The 20,447-nt window shown below is 38.2% G+C and overlaps 1 protein-coding gene across 1 annotated transcript in view; it reads right to left on the bottom strand.

Moving 5' to 3' along the window:
* GALNTL6 (polypeptide N-acetylgalactosaminyltransferase like 6) overlaps nt 1-20,447 on the bottom strand; it is a 507,998-nt gene that overhangs the window by 288,963 nt on the left and 198,588 nt on the right. The window contains exon 3 of the mRNA XM_076336517.1: nt 12,378-12,516. Coding sequence (XP_076192632.1) covers nt 12,378-12,516 — 139 coding nt within the window. The remainder of the gene's footprint in view (nt 1-12,377; nt 12,517-20,447) is intronic.

The raw sequence follows: 20,447 nt of genomic DNA on the forward strand, positions 1-20,447 counted from the left end.
TTTCTGTGTGAAGTCTGAAAATGATATACAAACGTCTTGGTAGAACTACCTAGGAAGAAAATAACCATGATAAGCAACTGTCATCCTGCTAGGTTAGTAGCTCACACCTGTATTTTCTTACTGAAGTTATTACATTAGCATTCAGAACAAAGGGAGTTTAGACAAGGAGGATGTGCAAGGGGCATTATGCATTTCCCTCGCACAAATCCTCAGAATTATGAAATAACATTAGCAATTTGGACTTTGCCAGAAAAATATTTTATAAACACAAACACTTGTGTATGTATGTCTGAAAAAATTGGCACAAAATGATGAATTTGCTGATGAATCAGATAATCTTGAAAATGTCATTGTATTATCATGAATCAAAAGTTATGAACCTTGAATTATGCTTTCAAGTACTGCTATCCTTGATCAATATTGTCTTTCTCTCCATGATATTTCAGAACTTAATATCTGATATTTCTTATCAAAGAATAATACTACATCATTACATTTGTCCCTTAGAGACTTTCAGATGAGACTTTTAAAAACAGAGGACCTCTCTACCAGGACATGAGCTGTTTCCGAATTAATTTTCAAAGCAGTAAGTACCTCTTCACTATCTCTGGCCAAAGAATCTCCTTCCTCTCTCCCTTCCATTATTACATACATTACTAAGCACTAATCATATGTATGATTCAAGTATGTCGTTTATTACAGTTTTGAGAAACTGAACTCGGAAAGTTGCACAATACTGTTTATTATACACACCTACCACAGAGTCACCAGAAAACGGCTACTATGAAATCAAAGTTATTTACAAAAAGGTAAGGTAGAATTTATTTGTAAATAATTTGTATAGTGAAAAACGTTAAATATACATAACTGACAAAGTGGAACTTTCTACCAGCTTTGTATTTGGCATGCTGTTCCTACAGTTTGTTATTGTAGATGGGTATTTGGTTCCAGGAGTTCAAGGCTTATTCATAAAATGCTACACTGTCACACCCTTTAACTTGCTTTAAAACACTTAATACTGATTTAGTTATTCCTTTGAGATACAGAATTCTTCTGCTGGGTTGAAACAAGAATCAAAACCGAGTTTCTGAATAAAACACTTTTAGAGTCAGTTTCAAAGTTGCAGGGAGACTTTTAGAAGGTTAAAAGAATAGTAAGAGGTTCCTCTATGCCTGAAATACTAACCTGCCTGAGGAAGAAAAAAAAAATTGTCACAGAAACACCTGGAAGCTATTTGCAGCAGGCACTAATAAAATACAACTTGAGAAGAGGACCACTCATAAAAAGAAAGGTAGTGAAAAGGAGTTACAATTACACTTCTTTGTTATTCACTGAGAGTCCTAAGACTATTAGGATTTCATTTTGTAGGTTAGCCTATTCTACCAGGCAGAAATAAAGAAATAGCATCCTTTTACTTCAAGGTATAGGGATAGTTCTGTTTAATTCCCTGATGAGTTTATAAGTAGGAAAAGAAGGTCCTAAATCATCATACTAGCTTAAGAAAAGATGCAGAACTGCAAAATTCTCCATCTTTACAGCTTCTCTGTTAACAGAAAAATGCAGAAATCTACTACCTCTGTAGAAGAACAAATGAAAGAAAATGGGCTTCTAAAACGATGAGAAAGGAGAGCAGAGATGGTGCCATTTCAGCCACTTTACAGCAAAAGCTGATTCATAAAAGCAGCAATTTGTTTGACCCTGTGAATATAGCAACAACAATCTTTTATGCACATTGAGGGATGCCAATAGCAATGCCTTGGCCAGTTACCAGGTTCTGTGCCTTCTAGACACATCAACAACCTTGTAAACCACCCTTTCTGATAGATAATAACATAGGAGAAGTTAAATGTCTCGCAGACATCCCTTTGCTGCATTTAGGAAGCAAGGTAACAGCCTACTAGGGCAGTTACTGGATCATAAAAGTAGCCCACCTCCAATTTTCTCCTGTTACAGCAAGTGCCAGAGAAAGTTAGAGCAAAACAGAAAGAGATTTTCAACCGTTTTTTCTCCCCCACTGGCTTTGTCAGCACATGCTCTCTTAGCTGAGCTGCTTTTTCAGATCTGACCTTTTCTTTCCCTTTATTAAAGGAACTACAGCACCCGCTGGGCTCCCAGCTACTGACAAGCCCTCTACAAAGCTACCAGGACAAAACATCTTCCAGTGAAGATTTACATAGTAATTGTCTTAGCTTGTCAAAGTATTCAATTTACAGCAACAAGCTTCAGTCACACCATGTTTCTGTTCCAATCTAGCCTTGTCAATCGAGCCTGATAAAGTAGTGATAACTAGTAATTTCTGCTGTCGTTTGACAAGGCTGTAAAATTAGCTTGGGTGTGAGTTGATGGAGGGGAAAGTAATCTTTATTTTCACAGTGGCTCACAGCTGGGAAGCAAGCAGGCATTACTGGGTATGGGCCTCAATAAATGTCACAACACTTTTCCCTACTAGAACAAATAAACCTTTTCCAAAACATTATTGCTATTTTTATGGGGGGAAAAAAAAAAGGAAAGATTAAATTGTACAGCAGAAATAGTTTGCATTATTGCTATTAAATGCACCAACAAACAACATGTCTTGGAAACTAAATAGGCAAAGCCCTGTGTTATTTATGTAGGTTTCCCTCAGTATGGACTTCATCAGAGCTGATAGAGCTGAATTAGGTGCTTGTTACTTTATGTCAAATTGCATCATTTTGGTCTGTCATGGACAATCTCTCCAGCAGCACTGCATGTCTTTGAAGAAATCAAAGTCAGTGAGTTTGCCTCACTTAATCCTTCAAACTGAACGGCTTCTCTAACCAAGGGAAGAACATAAGAGGCAGGTAAGCCTTATGACACAACGCATGTTCATGTTTGCAAAGCTTTGTTTTACAAGATGATGGTTTTATACCTCACTATCACTCACGGAAAGATCTAACAAAAATTAAAAAAATAAATTAAAAAAAAAATCAGTCTTTAACATGCTTTAAGAAACTTATCTACTTACCCATATGTATTAAATCTAGGCTAGGGAAAAAAATGAATGCATATAGTAATTCTATATCATCTCAAAATCCCTCATAAGCAAGCTTACATAAGATGTCTTACTAAGCAAACATCTTAGTACTATATTTCAGCTTAAACCTTGCACTTTATTACCTATGAATTCCAAAATACCAGCAAGCAGCCCAATTTATATAATATATACACATACGCACACCCAAACCACTTTTTTTTTTTTGAGAAGATTACAGAAATATCAGTATAGTCAAAATTCATTCATTCACATCAAGCATACTGATCTGATTGCCTCTGAAAAGTCAGGCAGACCTTACATAAAAAGCCTCTATTTTGAGTCTAGGTTTGTTTTCCTGGCTGAAGGAGGAGAAACAGGATTAGAACCTCAGGTTTTTGTCATCTCAAAGTGCATTTTAAGCACACCACTTCAGGAACAAATCAACCCGTGATGTTCAAATACCCTTTCACTTCTGTTTTAGAAATCCTAATTATCCTTTTACCACTTACCCTTATATTCCAAAGCCATCCCGTAGGCTTCTAGGAACCCTCTGGCATATCAACCACTCATCCCAGTTTTGTGCCAGTCCTCAGGAACCTCTCCCAGTTGCTGCGGTCATTCAAAGATAGTTGAGTGGCCTCAAAATGATACCAGTTCCTTCAGCATTCATGGGTACTTCCCATCAGGGCCTACGGACTTACAATGTCCAGTTTGCCTAAGTATTTTAAGATACCCCTTCTGTGATCTCCCTACATCTCTCCTCCACTCCCTTTCACAGCAATATGTGACCAGGCTCACACCTCCCTCTCAACATCATCTCCCATACACAATATATGAGTTTAAATAATGGGCGAGATATTACCAGGTCTGACCAGTGTCTATAACACCAAAATCACAGCCGACAGATATGGGAGCAAATGCTGTGAGAATGCTGCCATCGGGCCTCATGGACTACAGGTGCCAGCATGATCAGTAAGTTCTCATGCCTTCTACCACATCTTGCGGCCAGCGCAGCCTTTGGAAAATCAGAGCTTGATAAGGTCATTCATAATCAAACCAGGCAAAATAGAAAGAAGTTGCTTTTTCGTGCCAGCCTTGCTGCACATTTGCTGTCCTTATTACATGAGGTATAATAGCTAATTTTGTTGCCAGTGAGAACATACCACTGGCACTTGCTGTGTTTTGTTAATATTAGAGCTGAAATTTCATTTGCTTAGAAGTATCCAGTCTTATGCAAATTTACTTTAGATACACGCCTAATTGTATGAAAATATGCTTGGAAAGGAAACAAGAACGGATATATAAGAAAAAGGAAGGTAAACTGAAGCTTTTCATAAAACTATTAAATTAACAGCATATAACATTATCACTTTCACCTGTGAACTGCAAAGGTACAGATCCCCAGAACATTCCACATTTCTCACATATCTGAGTGAGGTTACATGTACTTTCCAATTTTAGTATTGTATTATTTGAGACTTAAAAGTTCTGGCTTAACCATTGCCAAATGCTAATAGACTTGGCTATACCAGATGCTCAGAACTGGCTGGAGGGTAGATATCCTTCAGTATTCCTGTCCTTATTAAGTTTAGATTTCACAGTTGTGTTTACTGCAGCTTGCTATTTTCTCAGCAGTGTGGGAGGCTTTACTGGATTCTAGGTAACATGCAAGGCATCTAAAGACACAAGAACTACTTTCCTCTTGTATAAACAGCTTACTCTTTTATCAAATTATTTTCAGTAAACAGAAACAGACCCATCAGGCTTGGACTCTCCTCACTGGCCTATTAAACACTGCGGCCTGTTCCTCACCAATGGACGGAAGGGGAATCGTCAATCTTCAGCCACATTTTAGCTGTTCCTGCCATAAAAAAAAAGAGACACACAAAGCACCCAAAAAACACTTGGGAATTATTCCATGTTATTTGTTACTATCAATACATATCGTGCAGAGGGACTGACAGCAGGCATGACAGAGACAGAAGGCCACAAGTTTTCCTGAGTATAAAATATTCCTGATCCTGTTTTGTGGAGCTGCACTTTGGATGAAATGCCCTGAAGCAATTGCAGAGAACAATCTGGTGAGGCTTGGAAATGGGGACATTGCCTATAATGTTTTTGACCGCATGACTTTCCACCTTCGCTACATTATTCAGTAACTGCACAAAATGCCTTGAGAAGCAGTCAGAGTAATAACCTCCAGCTTTCTCACTACCCCAGTAAAAGCACGATTTGAGTTTAACCAGTTGCTCTGTGGCCAGATGAGGTTAAGGTAATACCAGTAAACAGCGGTACAAAGCAATGCAGCATGTATATGTCTATAAAGATGTTTCCGATTTCCCAAAGTGAATGGGAACTAGAAAGAAACCACCTACTCTCTTAGTTTCTTTCAACATAAAATCAAAAATTCAACAGAAGATTGATCCAAACAACTAACTACTTCCATGAGCCTTATTAAATATTGTGAAGTTCAGCATACTTAAATTAGATTAAATCATTTTTCTTTTAGTGTCTTGAAGTAGGACAACCTAAGCCTGTCTTTAAGATCATAGAATGCTGAGGGAATTCATTGGAATCTATCTTGGAGTACTGGATTAAAGATGGATTTTTAAATTTCATTTTTAAGGACAATATACATAGCTTAAACTGTAACAAATGCACTGTATTTATAAAAAGAAAGTAATTAAATACATTCAATGCCATAACTGAAAATTTTTAGAGGGTTCAGATACGAACTACTGCATGACTGTATAACTATATTTATATAATATATCCCTTTCCCATATTAGTCTAGTAATTCTAGTCTTTCTGCAAAGTTTACTAAAACATAACTAACGATTAACAGTAACTCTACAACTATTACAAAGACAGAAAAAGATACAGCCAAACAAAAAACCAAACAACACCACCCCACCCCCAAGAAATCCTATCACATATTCATTTTAGCCTCTTTTAAAAATACAAGGGACAGCAACCACACTACATTCAAATATTTTGAGAGAACCGTTCAGGCATTCTCTCAGCTTCTGCTACTGATAAGGAGGGAGAGTTGAAGAGTTTCGGTTATGCAGAACAGGTAGAGTGAAATTTGCTTTTTTTACTATTAAAAAGAAAGAAAATCTCATTAGTGTTCAGGACACAGAAGATCTCACAGCCGTTAGCTAAACACCTGTATTTCTTTGAATATGAAAATGCATTTCTTCTGAGGCCTGTGAAAAGTTTAATGTGTAAAAAAACGAAGCATAGCTCAGACTTCTGAAAAGGAATACTGCTTGGAGTGACAGTGAAGGGCCACCACTTCACACAGCAATAGCAAGACCAGCAGTCAACACTTGGAAACACTGATTCCAGCCTATATGTGCTAAAAACCAGACGTCACAAAAATCAGGTTGGGCATCCTTAATGTACAATATGAACATTAAAAACTTCAGTACAAAATGAATCTATCTATGCCCATGGAAATCTAAAAAGAATGGGATTTCTTGTGATAGATTATTCAGGCAAGCCAACAAGGATTTGTGCATCTGATCTGTGACTACACAAGATATCAACAAATAATCTACAAACTGCAGACAAAAGGAGACCTGTTGTTGAAATCAAGCTATACAAACATACCAAAACCATGGAAGATTTTAAATTATAATGCTTGCAATTCTGTTGGTATCAGAAATTAACTTGAATTCCTTGATTCAAGAATGAAAAGCTAAAAATTGCATGCTCTAGTTTACAAGGACTTAGGAGTTTGAAACAGGATATACCGCAAAATTTGTATTCACTGTTGAGACTAGATGATTGCAATCATTCCCCCAAGCCTCATTAAAATCAGATTCAGTTTTGTTTGTTTGAACAAAACTGGTATGATTAGCAGAATATTTAATAATGTTGAAAAGAGAAGAATTAATGGTAACTGCTGTATTAAATAATTAGAGTAAGTAGCATTTGTCTCTCTACAATAGAAAACAATACTGCCAGCATTTTTGCTACCTTTATCGGGTTTATTGTATTCCAGACTACAGAAAGTGGCATGGGGCAGGTGAAAAGTAAAAATAAAAACACTCTTCTCGTGGATTTTGAAATATTTTTCATATTGGTACAGAACTTCTAACTCTTAGTAATTCCATTACCAGCTCCCAATACTATCCAAAATTCATAATGTTGCCTTCTACTTTAGGTGACCAGAACTCTTATTTTCACTAAATCAGTCCTGAAATCCCAATGAACTGAGACGATAAACCCATTTTAGATTTTCATTTGGAATTAAAGGAAAAAGAAAAAGTTTTGTTTGTGTTGTAGGGTTTTTTTTTTGGGGGGTGGGGGTGGGGTGGTGTGTTTAAACTTAAAGCCAGGGGGTGATTGTGAGTAAAGAACAGAGAATTAGCTAATATAACTTGGCGAGAGCATCCACTGTGAGAAGGCTTTTGCATGAGAGTGGGACAGAAACAAGACATCAAAGACCACTCAGAAATGGAAAAAAAATATTCTTCAAGGGTAGCTTTGAAAGACAGAAAAAAACCCCATGGAAAATATTAGAGGAATGCAATAGAAACATGTTAAAGACACAGGGAAGCTGTTAAGTCAGCCTTAAAACAGAAGTTAACTGTTTCATTTCTCTATTTTTAGAGCACACCCATTTTAGTGTCTTAAGAAAGGAAAGAAGAATCAATCTGAATACATCTTGCTGAAGTGCTTTAAGTATATCACACAAAGGAAAAAAACAAGAATATTATTAAAAAAAATGAAAACCTGAATTTCTCAGAGCTCAATCAACTAAGCATTTGTTTAGTTCCACCCATCCCCCTCCAGGAAGATGTATTTCGCAAATCCTGAGCCCAATTTCCAAAGAATCCAAGAAGGAGAATGTTCATTTGGATTAAAAAGAGCAAGTTTTCGTTATCTGCTATCTTTGCACACTTCCCAGAAAACCAATCACTTAGAAGTGGGACTTGAAATTTCTTTGGTCTAAGATTCCGGAATAAAATTTTTTCGATGAAGTGATTTCAGAGAAATGTAGAAACTGCTATAGCTGCTCTTGCTCTTTCAATTTAAATACCTTTTAGAATCATAGAATCATTGAGGTTGGAAAAGACCTCCAAGATCATCGAGTCCAACCATCGACCCAACACCACCACCCACTAAACCATGTCCCTAAGCGCCTCATCTACTCGTCTTTTAAATACCTCCAGGGATGGGGACTCAACCACTTCCCTGGGCAGCCTGTTCCAATGTTTCACCACTCTTTCAGTCAAGACATTTTTCCTCACGTCCAATCTAAACCTCCCCTGGCGCAACTTGAGGCCATTTCCTCTCGTCCTATCACTAGTTACTTGGGAGAAGAGACAGACACCCACCTCGCTACCACCTCCTGTCAGGTAGTTGTAGAGAGCAATGAGGTCTCCCCTCAGCCTCCTTTTCTCCAGGCTAAACAACCCCAGTTCCCTCAGCCGCTCCTCATAAGACTTGTTCTCCAGACCCTTCACCAGCCTCGTTGCCCTTCTCTGGGCACACTCCAGCACCTCAACGTCCTTCTTGTAGTGAGGGGCCCAAAACTGAACACAGTATTCGAGGTGCGGCCTCACCAGGGCCGAGTACAGGGGCACAATCACTTCCCTACTCCTGCTGGCCACAATATTTCTGATCCAGGCCAGGATGCCATTGGCCTTCTTGGCCGCCTGGGCACACTGCCGGCTCATGGTCAGCTGGCTGTCAACCAGCAGCCCCAGGTCCTTTTCTGACAGGCAGCTTTCCAGCGACTCCTCCCCAAGCCTGTAGCGCTGCATGGGGTTGTTGTGGCCCAAGTGCAGGACCCAGCACTTGGCCTTGTTGAACCTCATACAATTGGTCTGGCTATCAACCAGCAGCCCCAGGTCCTTTTCTGACAGGCAGCTTTCCAGCGACTCCTCCCCAAGCCTGTAGCGCTGCATGGGGTTGTTGTGGCCCAAGTGCAGGACCCAGCACTTGGCCTTGTTGAACCTCATACAATTGGTCTGGGCCCATCGATCCAGCCTGTCCAGGTCCCTCTGCAGAGCCTTCCTACCCTCGAGCAGATCAACGCTCCCGCCCAACTTGGTGTCGTCTGCAAACTTACTGAGGGAGCACTTGATCGCCTCATCCAGATCATTGATAAAGATGTTGAACAAGACCGGCCCCAAAACTGAGCCCTGGAGAACACCGCTCGTGACCGGCCGCCAACTGGATGGAACTCCATTCACCACAACTCTCTGGGCCCAGCCGTCCAGCCAGTTTTTGACCCAGCACAGAGTACACCTGTCTAAGCCATGAGCCGCCAGCTTCTCGAGGAGAATGCTGTGGGAGACGGTGTCAAAGGCCTTGCTGAAGTCCAGGTAGACCACATCCACAGCCTTTCCCTCATCCACTAGGTGGGTCACCTGGCCATAGAAGGAGATCAGGTTGGTCAAGCAGGACCTGCCTCTCATGAACCCGTGCTGGCTGGGCTGATCCCCTGGTTGTCCCGCTCATGCCTTGTGAGCGCCCTCAAGATGAACCGCTCCATAATCTTCCCCGGCACCGAGGTCAGGCTGACAGGCCTGTAGTTCCCCGGATCCTCCTTCCGGCCCTTCTTGTAGATGGGCGTCACATTGGCAAGCCTCCAATTTTGATCCAAATTAGAGGATTCACCACTCAGTCTTTGTTGTATTTGAAGGTTCATTTTGTGAATTCTTCTACTGATGGCAATAAAACCATTCTATTGGTTCTTTAACACAAATCCTAGACAACATTTTCAGGAAATTAGTCTTCAGTACAGACAAGCCCCTGTGCACAATGGTATACACTAAATAGGGGCAGACGATCAAAAGCTCAAGGTCTGTAATAATAGTATCCCACACAAACAGGCAAAAGAAGATAGTTAAAAGCTGAAGGGCATTTAGATGCTCCACAAAGCAAAAGCTCTTTATAATACTCAGAAGCTGACCAAACTAGATCTTGCCTGCTATACCTCACTTGAATTACCTACTCTCATTTTATTTCAATAAGAACACCCTTTTCCAGCATAGAAGTTATACAGTTTTCCAATTAGTTTCTCTGAAAGCAACCTTATGAAGTATGAACTACTTCACATTTCACACATGCTTCTGAAGAAAGGACACATTTCCAAAAGTCAAGTGTGGTCTGAGACTGGCCTGCATCATATTTAACACACAGCAGCTGAGAGATGGGTTTGTTTCCAACAGTAGGTCAGAAAGCATTGTCAGACTTCTGTGTGTCCTGGAAGTTCAAGACATAGACTTGCTTCGAGGTGTAACCGTCAGAAGTATAAGGTGACAAAGTTGGGCTCTAATCGGTGTACTACTTAGTATCCAAATGTAGCGCAAGAACATTTTTTATCTTTACATTTAGAAGATAAGTGATACAGTCAATTAACTAATGGACTACTTGTGTTACAAGTGTTTAACATAAGGAAGGTTAGAAGGACATGACACAAGTCAGTTCACTCAGGACACTACCAAAACATCAACCATACAAGATTATGAACTGAACACCATAGGAACCTAGCTGAATTGGAACATGAAAAAGATCCAGATACCTAAGGATTCAAGTTTCCCATATAAGACACTTAGGTGAAAGTCACTAAAGGATCGGTGCAGATGGAAGGGGGGCAGAGAAAGGCTGACGTAGCATTGACTTGTTCCTAATATGTCACTTCTGACAACACATCGTTCACATCGCTTCTGGGGACATGCAGGGAAATGTCATTGACTGTGCGGACAGGAGCGGGTGAGAAAGAAATTGCCAGAAGACCAACTAACAAAAACACAAAGGGAGGATAAACATGTCAGCTTCCTTTTGTATTTAGTAATTGTCCTCTGCAGTTTTGCTAATAGAGAAGGATGCTTGATGAGCATATTTATTATGCCAGCTATGTAATTTAACACAGCTTTGATGCTGTACAGCTGTACATCAGTAATCAAACTTCTTGGAAGCTCTCTTTCTATAAATAGTTTCAGGTAACTTGGCAAAGTAGAAGGCAAACAAACTATCTAAAAGATACAGCTTATTAAAAAAATGATTTCTTTTGACAATTCTATGCAAACAATACTAATATATAGAAATTAACAGACAAACAGTTTTCTCAAAAGAATGCAACATGGCAATTAAATAGGAAACACCTCCAACAAAATATTATTTTTGAAATTTTTTTTGGTTAATTCCTCCATTGTGAATTATTTTTTAAAATCTTACTATGCAAACATTTATACACTGTTCATTCTTTGAAAAGGACAATTCCACATCTGACGGAACAAGAAGTGTTGGTTGCCATGATATTTCTCTTTCCACCCACCAAGAACTTCTGTCAAGCTCTCAAGTTCTGTTCAGTTCCCTGAAGAATTTCAAACTAATTCACACAGCAAAATTGTATAGGTTAAGAAGTGAGTAGATGTCTTAACCTGAAACATTGTATAATAAAGGGAACGGTATCCGAAGGAAAATACAAACCTAGTCATGGAGGCGATTAGTTTTGTCACAGTCCTGTACCTTTCCCCCATACACTAATTGCATAAGACCCAATTAAAAGAGGGAAAAACACCACGTAAAGAGACAAACCAGATCATCCCCCCCCTTAGAGCTCAGAATGACTCTAGAGGACTAGAGCCTAAAGCCTAGAAAGGCATACGTGCCTTTACTCCTTAAAGGCATACGTGCCATCCCTTTACTCTTCGTGTAAGGGAGCCAAAAGTTACAGGACATGAAAAGAAAGTTATGTTTGCTGAGAACTGTATGATCGTTTTTAGCTCCGTGGTTATTTTCCAGAATAATCTTTATCCTATTCCTCTGTAGGATATTACTGCTATCAAGGAGCAATACCATCACTCAACACCCCCCCAATTCTGCATGTGCATTTCACCATTGCTCATTCTGTTTTTATGTAATTCTACGCTGTGTAAATCAGCTGTAGTAAGCTGTAGCTATTGGATTGCTTTCACTTTTTATGTAACAAAACCAAAAGAAACGTTATGGAAACACTAGCCTAAACGTGGAGCCAAAAATTTTATGCGACTTATCACCCTGCCCCCTAGCCTAAAGATCTGCAGCTATTACCAAATGAGAACCTGAAAAACTATGAGAAACGTTATTTATCACTGCCTAACAAATCACTACCCAGAAATGCCATGAAAATCATTCTGTAATTAAAAGAGGCCTTCTATAGTCTTAATGTGTTACTAATAAGATGAGAGGTCAGTTTACAAGACAGATAGAGCAAATGATTTAACAACAGTGATAAATTTTCCATTTCCTTTTTAATGAAATGGTCACTTTTTGTTGGCTGAGGGTTCATGTTTGACCTTCTGGGTAAACAGGTTATTTAGAGATATACCAAGATAAAAAACTTAAAATCAGATAGTCCAGGAAACAATTTACGTACTTAGGATGTCGGATGTCTGGCAGGGATCGCTCCAGTGCTATATTGTTGCTAACAAATATGTTGAAGCCATTTTCCCTATAAGCAGAATCATCATGGTCTTCCTCTGTAAGAGGGTACGGTTTTCCATGTTCACCTTTCCCTACAATGAAACAAAACAATTATTTGCCTCAAACTGAAAGCACAAAATGGACTACAAAGACAAAAATAAGTTAGACTGAACTTCAATTAGTACACTGTGTCTGGAACATCTCTAGTGACACTCCTGTAACTTCCAATACAAAAATACGAAGTAGGTCAAAAAATGGGACTCCGATGTCCCTCTGAATTCACCCAATTCATCTAGCTTTCCTTCTTTCCAGAGACACAATCAGCTTAAAACCATTTACACATAAAAATTTGAATTGTAAATTAAGCTAAATAAGACCTTTTGCATCAGAATCAAGCTTTCATAGCAAAATTATGAACAAATGGATCAGTTCCAGCAATATTCCTTTTGATTGATGTGAGGAACCTAATTATTCAGTTACTCTACATTTTAGCAGGCAGACCACTCCTCCCTCCTCGCTCACCTTTTCCAAAAGCAACTTTAACACTGAAGTTTAGGGTGTACAACTTTCCAGAACAAATGGTAAGGAAACCAAATGTTTTGCTCTGGACTCCTTGAATACCCTTGCGCTCCAAGGGACCAGCCAGATGTACTCAGTGCTTCTAATGTCTCAGCACTGCTGATTTGGTTTCAGAAACTGGTCACCTTGGTTCCCTAAAGAAATCAACTGCTTGTTCCCTGGCAAAGCACAGACTTTCTATTCCAGCTTTTTATACCCAAGTTAGTTCTCATCATCAGTCACTTGGCTTGCTTAGTGCCTACCTCAGGCAACTATACCTCTATCTCTTCAAGTCCGAGAAGAGAGAACAAACAAAAACACTTCAAAGAAAATCAGAACATAAAAGCCTTCACTTCTTCTCAACTATTTTTATCCTTCTCGTTCTTTCAGAGGACAAACTCTTCAGAATTTCTGAGACCTTTGTGCCTACTCAGGTTCTCAAGAAGATACACTTTCCTCTACATCTCATTGATCAGCTTATAACCTCTCTACCCCTCTCCCTCCGGGCCCAGTCATAAGAGAATACCTCCTTTCACCTGAGCTCTTTTAGAGAAATTAATCAACTTCCCAGCTGGATTTGATAAGTGACCAAGGCCACCTGATCCTCAGCTAATCAGGAGCAGCTGCAGGAGGGGATGAAGAGGAAAGCAACAGCGAGCTGAGAGAAAGATCCAGTGGTATCCTTAAAGCCCATGAGCCTCTGTCAATGCTCTATTTCATATTGCACACGCACATAACATTAAAAACATAGAATATGCAATTAAAGATACTGTAGTTAGTCAATTTTAGAATTTTGTGCAGATAAAATATTTTTTTTATTCCAAACTTTGTGCATATAATTACAATTTCATTTAAATTCTTAATGAAAATAATTAATGGTGCTTACAAGGGAAAAAAGTTAGTTTGTATTATGAAACACCCTTTGTTTATGCTATTTCATTACTAACAGGTATCTTGTCATTTTTATTTTCAAACATCCCCAAATGCACATAACACACCAACATAATACAAAATCTATGTAGAGATTAAGATTCTATGTGAATCCTTATGATTTCATATTAAATATGGGGGAGATCTATAATATTAAAGAAGCAGCTGATGAGTCAGAGTACTACTCAAAATTCAATAGTACAATTGTATCAAATCTGTTTCATAATACAGTAACAATAAGCTAATGTCATTCAACCCCCAAGACATAGAAATTTTAGCCCCTCTCTTTCAGTACATATTCTAAGTAGACCCAAAGTAACTATTATAATTTGCTTTCAATAAGAGATTTATCCCAGTAATATAATGGAAATTCCAGAATAAATGACCTATATGATAAGACATACTATTGCTAATCGATGTTTTTACAATACAATTTTCTGTATATTGCATCTGTTCACCCTGTATTAAGAAAGGTGGATTCTTTGCTTTGCATTTCTTAAAGGAGTCCATTTGGCTGTTCAGGAGATGAATATTTTTCATAGTACTACAGTTTTTTCATATTGTCCCCTGTTAGTGAAACTTAAGACAAGCACTTTTAAAATGAAGTCTTCCACTCTTCCCCACTGAATATGAAGCACTATATCACTGTGCATAAGCCAAAAGAATAGATATCGTGGTTGTTATCTAGAGCAACTCAGGAACAGGCTGAACTTTCTCATACTGTGCTGCAGAAGTATTTGACCAATTGCAGTATACAAATTGCTTTTGCAGTTATACAGTAAGTTGGGCCATGAGGTGCACTAAAAGTTGTGAAGGATAACTCTTTCCTAATACTATATTAAAATACACACCTAGAGCATTAACAGAGGCTTGTTGGCTTTTGTGAATCCACTGGATATTTCTCCCAGCTTTCTTTTTTGCTTGCTCTCTCACCCTGCAGCTCCTCCTGATTAGCTAGAGATCAGGTGGTCATCTACCAGATCCAGCTGAAAGCAGTTGGCTAATTTCTATAAAAGAGCTCAGGTAAAAAGAGACCCTTTTTCTCCTTGGAAGGAGAGAAATAGAGAGCTTAGAAGAGAAGTATTAAAAAAAAAAAATAGTAGTACAACTTTTGGATAATCAGTAGGCCTGAAGGGTTCCCTTTGTACAGAAAATTGCCACATATGAGCCTCCTCAGCATTACAAATTATCATTAAGCACATTAAAACTCTCTTCTGTCACTGATTTGCTTTCCTAGATGACTGACGGAAATTGCCATCACTGCACACTGGTTTGGAGCTGGCCTGTCCAAAAGTTTACCTAAGATGCCAGGGTGACAAGGGAAAACTTCACAATGCAAGAGGAGTAAAATTCTCATGAAAAAGAGCGTGAAGGAGTTTAATGTCCCGTTACTGGCTACGGAAGGCTACTTTAACCGATCAATAGACAGATATAAGTCCTCCTCTACTGTTTGTTCTGCCTGAAGGCAAAATAGCAATTCAGAAAGTGCATCAGGGCTATAAAGTATTGTAGGGAACAGAGAGAATGAAAATGCCTGACGGTGAATTTTTGACCTCTTTGGGTTTAAAGGGGGGCTCACCAAAATGTGATGGATAAAACCAACCCAGCACTAAGACTTGATACTAACTCTCTCTGAGGCTGGTTTACAATTGCAGCGTAAATAAAGCTAGAAACTAAGGACAATCAGAAGTTTTATTTCAGTTACCTGGATTTTGATTTTTCAAGGAGGGGGAAAAGGAGGGGAAGAACCCAAAAGCATGAGAACGACACATCTATTCAACCTGGGCCCCAAAATTCCATTAGAATGCTCCATTGCGTGGGAACCCTACGATTTAATTCATACAGTGCTGTCTAACCCTTGTGATTACAGAGTTATTACACTGATTTTTAACTCAGTACTCAATGTAAGTGTAAGCAACATTTTGAAAATATGCTAGGGTTTTTTTTCTTAAAACACTGTGATGGTTTTGGAGTTGACATCTCTACATTGCTTAGTATTATGTTATTGTAAGGGTTTTAATACACCATCTCAAAATGCTTCTCCATAGATATTCAGATAAAAAAGTGGTAAAGTAAGACATTATAGCCATCCAGATAAAGTACTGGCTTGGCCAAATATCAGATGCTCTGTAAGGATTTTTTAGCCCCACTCAAGGATGTTACTGTCTCCTAGGAAACAATACACTCTATACCTAGCCCTAAAGGTTTTAAGTTTTATGCTTGACAGCTTGCGATAACTGATAGTTCAAGGACACCTCAGTTAAAGCATCTTCTGCTTATATTAAATACAGATACAGCAGAAGGAGAATAAACTCTCTTGTTCAGCAGATGGCACGAAGGGAAGAAGATTAGGGTGAGACAAGAAAATAAAAAAAAATTCTGTATATTCAGTACAAATGTGTAATAGCAGAGTAATGGCTTTGGATCAGACGTGTTGGTACAGTTGCCAGGTATAATAATTATAAAGAGAACAGGAGTATTGTTGGCAAAATTTATCAGCTGTAAATCAATTTGAACATGCAACAGAAGAGGAGTTCTGCACTACTTCTGCATGCAATGGATAGGGGACGTTGCTTAAAATTATAAACAACAAAACACATTGCAAGAGGTTCTGGTTTCAGGGTCTTTTGGGTTTTCTTTTGGGGGTTTGTTTTTATAATTCAGATGAACATTTTTTATAATTCATTAGGCACGGTAAAAAAGATTGGTTTTGCCATATAAGTTAAAGGAAGTTAAGCAATTGCTTGACATCTTAACACAGGAAACTAAGTGGATAAAGAGCATAAGCCACTCAGTGTCTGTGGGGAAGAACCGTGTACAAATCTGACTTATTTACTGTTTATAGTCACTGCTGTTAGTTTATTCAGCCAAGACTTCACAGTCACACCAAGTCAAGACTGTAATTTACAAAAATATTTAAGCATACCCATAAGCATTCAAGCATCTTTTAATCCAATAAGATTTGTAATAGGGAATAAGAATTCTCCACGTGCTAAATGCTTTACTAAATAAAAGGAGTTTATTTTAATACATGAACCAACAAATAAGTAAGTCTTCTTACTTACAGTGCATCTCATTATTTTGGATGAGATAATTCTGCCTTTTTTTTTAAAGTATATTAGAAATTTTGTCTATTACCCCTAAATATTCCATCCAGAATCTAGTACAACGTTGTCTCTGCACATCACACAAACTCAGAGCTCATCATCTCTCATGAAAGTTCTCACAGGGAGAACAGGTATCTAATCTTATCCTAGAGCAACATTTCAATACAGCACTGAAGTCCTACGGGGGGAAAGTGACTGTATTTCATAGCAAGGGTAGACAGAGGAACACAAATTCAAAATGAATGCCGTCACACATCAGCTTTAAAAAAAAAAAGTGTAAGAAGTAGAAGGGGAAATAAAGATCATCAGCTGAATAAAAACATTGAGTCAGACATCATTTTCCACCTTTTTGCCACATAAACTTCTACACGATAACCTTTTATGCTCCCTGATATGGGAGTCAGAGTGCATCTGGCCAAGTCAGAGGGCAAAAACTGTTTAAAGCAATGTGTAGTATCTTTTACATCATTTCTGAATTTCCCTAATGCACAGCTGTATACAAGTTTGCCATCTTGCGCTGTAGAGATGGACTTCATATTATTTTGATTAATAAGTATAACAGATTATCAATTCAGACTGCCACCACATTCTGCTTTTTTGGGAAGTGAATTTCCATTTGAGTGCAAACAAAATAATGTTCTTCCTCATTTTTCCTTATCCTCACAGACAGGACAGCACAGTGCAGCATGTCTGCTGAAATACTGGTTAAATTATCTTGAACAGAGAGGTGATTTGATAAATGTACAAAATAAGATTTTTTTTTTTTTTTTAGACAGTAAATGTCTCAGCTACTTCTGGAGTATCTACGCTTGGTGGAGTTCTCATCCTGTCTGCAAATTTTGTATTTTGAAACCTTTAGAAGACATGAGGGTGAACATTTTTTTAATCTAAAATTAGTTCAAGAGTCCAGTCAGGGACTAGTACAGACTAGTCTTTGAGAAAAAAGGGGGTAAAGGAAGTTATTTTATCAAATCACTTTCTCCTTTCATACTAGAGAAGGAACTGCTTGCTTTGAACAAATGCCTTTTGTGGTTTTGCAAGTTTATATTCATTTCCACTAAAAAGTGTGAAGATTTTTCGGTCAAGAAACGCATGAAGGAATGTACTTTGCTGACTTGTTATGGAGTGAGAAAATTAAATCTGCCCATGCCTCAAGTGAAAGTAATTGCCTTCATATCAAACAGGACTACCCAAGTAGTAAAAAATGTGTAGAGAGATATATATGTATGTATGTATGTATGTATGTTATGGTTTTTCAGATAGAAAATAAGAACATTTTTCTATCCATAAAAGTAATGAAACGATGGGATAGGCAATCCAGGGAACTGTGGAAGCCATATTCTCCTACTAAATCCAAACCACAGCACTATACCAGCTACTATGAAGAAAATTAACTCTATCCCAGCCGAAACCAGGACACATAGTCAAGAAAGGAATGATACCGTGCCTCAGGGAGATTATTGATACCACTCTGGTCATATAGTGAGGTTGATCCCAATCTTAAATTTCTATGAACTCTATGAGAAATAGGAGGAGGACTGGGGATAAGTTGCTGGAATTATATTCTTCCTCAAAGTCAAAAAAACTTGTACAGAAACTGAAATATACTTATCACAAGTCTGTTCTGCTTTTCCCAAACTTCTCAGAGTAAACGTCTCACTAATTGTACAACTTCATGAGCCTAATTTATAGGAAAGCAAATTAATTGATTTTACATCAGTGGAAACTGGATAAAAAAATGCCTATTGGTTCTATTTTTTTGATACTCTATCTGGTAGCAGCTTGGAAAGCCTTTGCAGTATGATTTACAATACTTTTAATTATTTATTACACAACTGTCAAGGTCTGAGGCTATATAAAAGGCTTTTCTTTAGCATTACAGACACAGCTGTAATGAAATCATACTTATGCAATTGGGAAAAATAAAAATCCTGTCAAGTAAATCCTGAACTATACATTTTTTAAAGCAAGAATAAATAATTTCTTTCTAAATATATAACAAAATTTATTTATTACTGTATCAATATCGAACTACTACAGAAAACAAACAATCCAACGTTCACTCCAGTTTTCTGGTAGAAAATATTCAAATTCCTACTATTTTATTAACCTTCAGATGCCAGTAGCACATACAGGATTTCTTTTCAAGGACCACATAGTCCTCAGTAAGTGGTATATAAATGTTATTGGGAGCAAATATGAGGCCTTGTCCTTTCAGGACTGCTACTACAGTAACATGATGGTCAGCAGGAGAAATATGAACTAAACTGCCTCTCTCTTCAGGAATGGCTTTATACAAATAGCATAGTTTGGGAGAAAAAGTCAGAAAAAGATATAACTTTAAATGTTGTTATTTCACTGCCTGCTCACATCCAGAACTGGAAAAAACCAAACCCCAACAACAAAAAAACAGAGAGAAGAATATGCTCCTTAAAAAATTTAAGAGAGTACATTCATATTGTACTGTAGTTGAATCTTTAGAGTATTGTTTGCTCATCATTCACATGAGAGAGAAATGAAAGGAACCTGTTGCTAACACAGAAATGAGATCTATACTTACAGCGGTGATGTGTTCCCCCATCCCTCAACAAAAAGAAATCCCATACTGGGTATGAGGTAGGTAAAGGAAGAGCATTTCCTGGAGAGAACAGGAGATAAGAGGGACAAATGGCAACCTCTGAAATGTACTCACTTTACATATTTGGTCTTACTATGTTTGAGAAGCATTTCTGTAAAAAGAAATGCATATCAAAGTGAAAACAAATAATTATAAAATACAGCTTTTTAACAGCATTAGACATAATTTCCAGATTTCCGTAGACTAACCAGGCCTGGGCTGACTCTTAATGTTAATCTAAGATCGTAACTTCTGTGTCAGAATGCAAAGAAAAAGATGGCATGAGATTTTAAGAGTCCATGAAGTGGGAGAAGCTGATTACCAGTAGACCATATACACTAAGGGCATGGTAATGCTTCACATACTCTTCCTAAAAGCTGAATCAACAGAAACTGCTGCCAAAAGACAGCAGTGAGGCAGGGCAGCTAAAAGATGAGAAGAGCAGTAGTGGTAGTGAGCAGAAGAATGAAGCAGCATAGCAAGTGGAGCAAGAAACAGCAACGTCTGGCAGAGTGGCAGAAGCCCCAGGTCGCAGCACCAAAGCTCTGGCAACTTGAATTGGGCCTTGTTGCATCGCAGGACTCCACAGTTCCCAAAAGTAAGGAAGGTTTTAGTTCAGGAGCGGGGATAATCAGCTGGCCTAGCTGTTGCCGTGCCAAAGAGGACTGCAAAATTATTATTAAGGAATTATTATACTTAAGGAAATAGCCCTTATATGTTATTTGTTTATCTCTAATAAAATATTGTTTGCTGAGTCAATTAATTTGCAAGAAGAAAAAATTAGCTTAGCGCACTTGAGATTAATTCTTGC

This window comes from Aptenodytes patagonicus, chromosome 4 (genome assembly GCF_965638725.1).
Source record: "Aptenodytes patagonicus chromosome 4, bAptPat1.pri.cur, whole genome shotgun sequence".
NCBI lineage: Eukaryota > Metazoa > Chordata > Aves > Sphenisciformes > Spheniscidae > Aptenodytes > Aptenodytes patagonicus.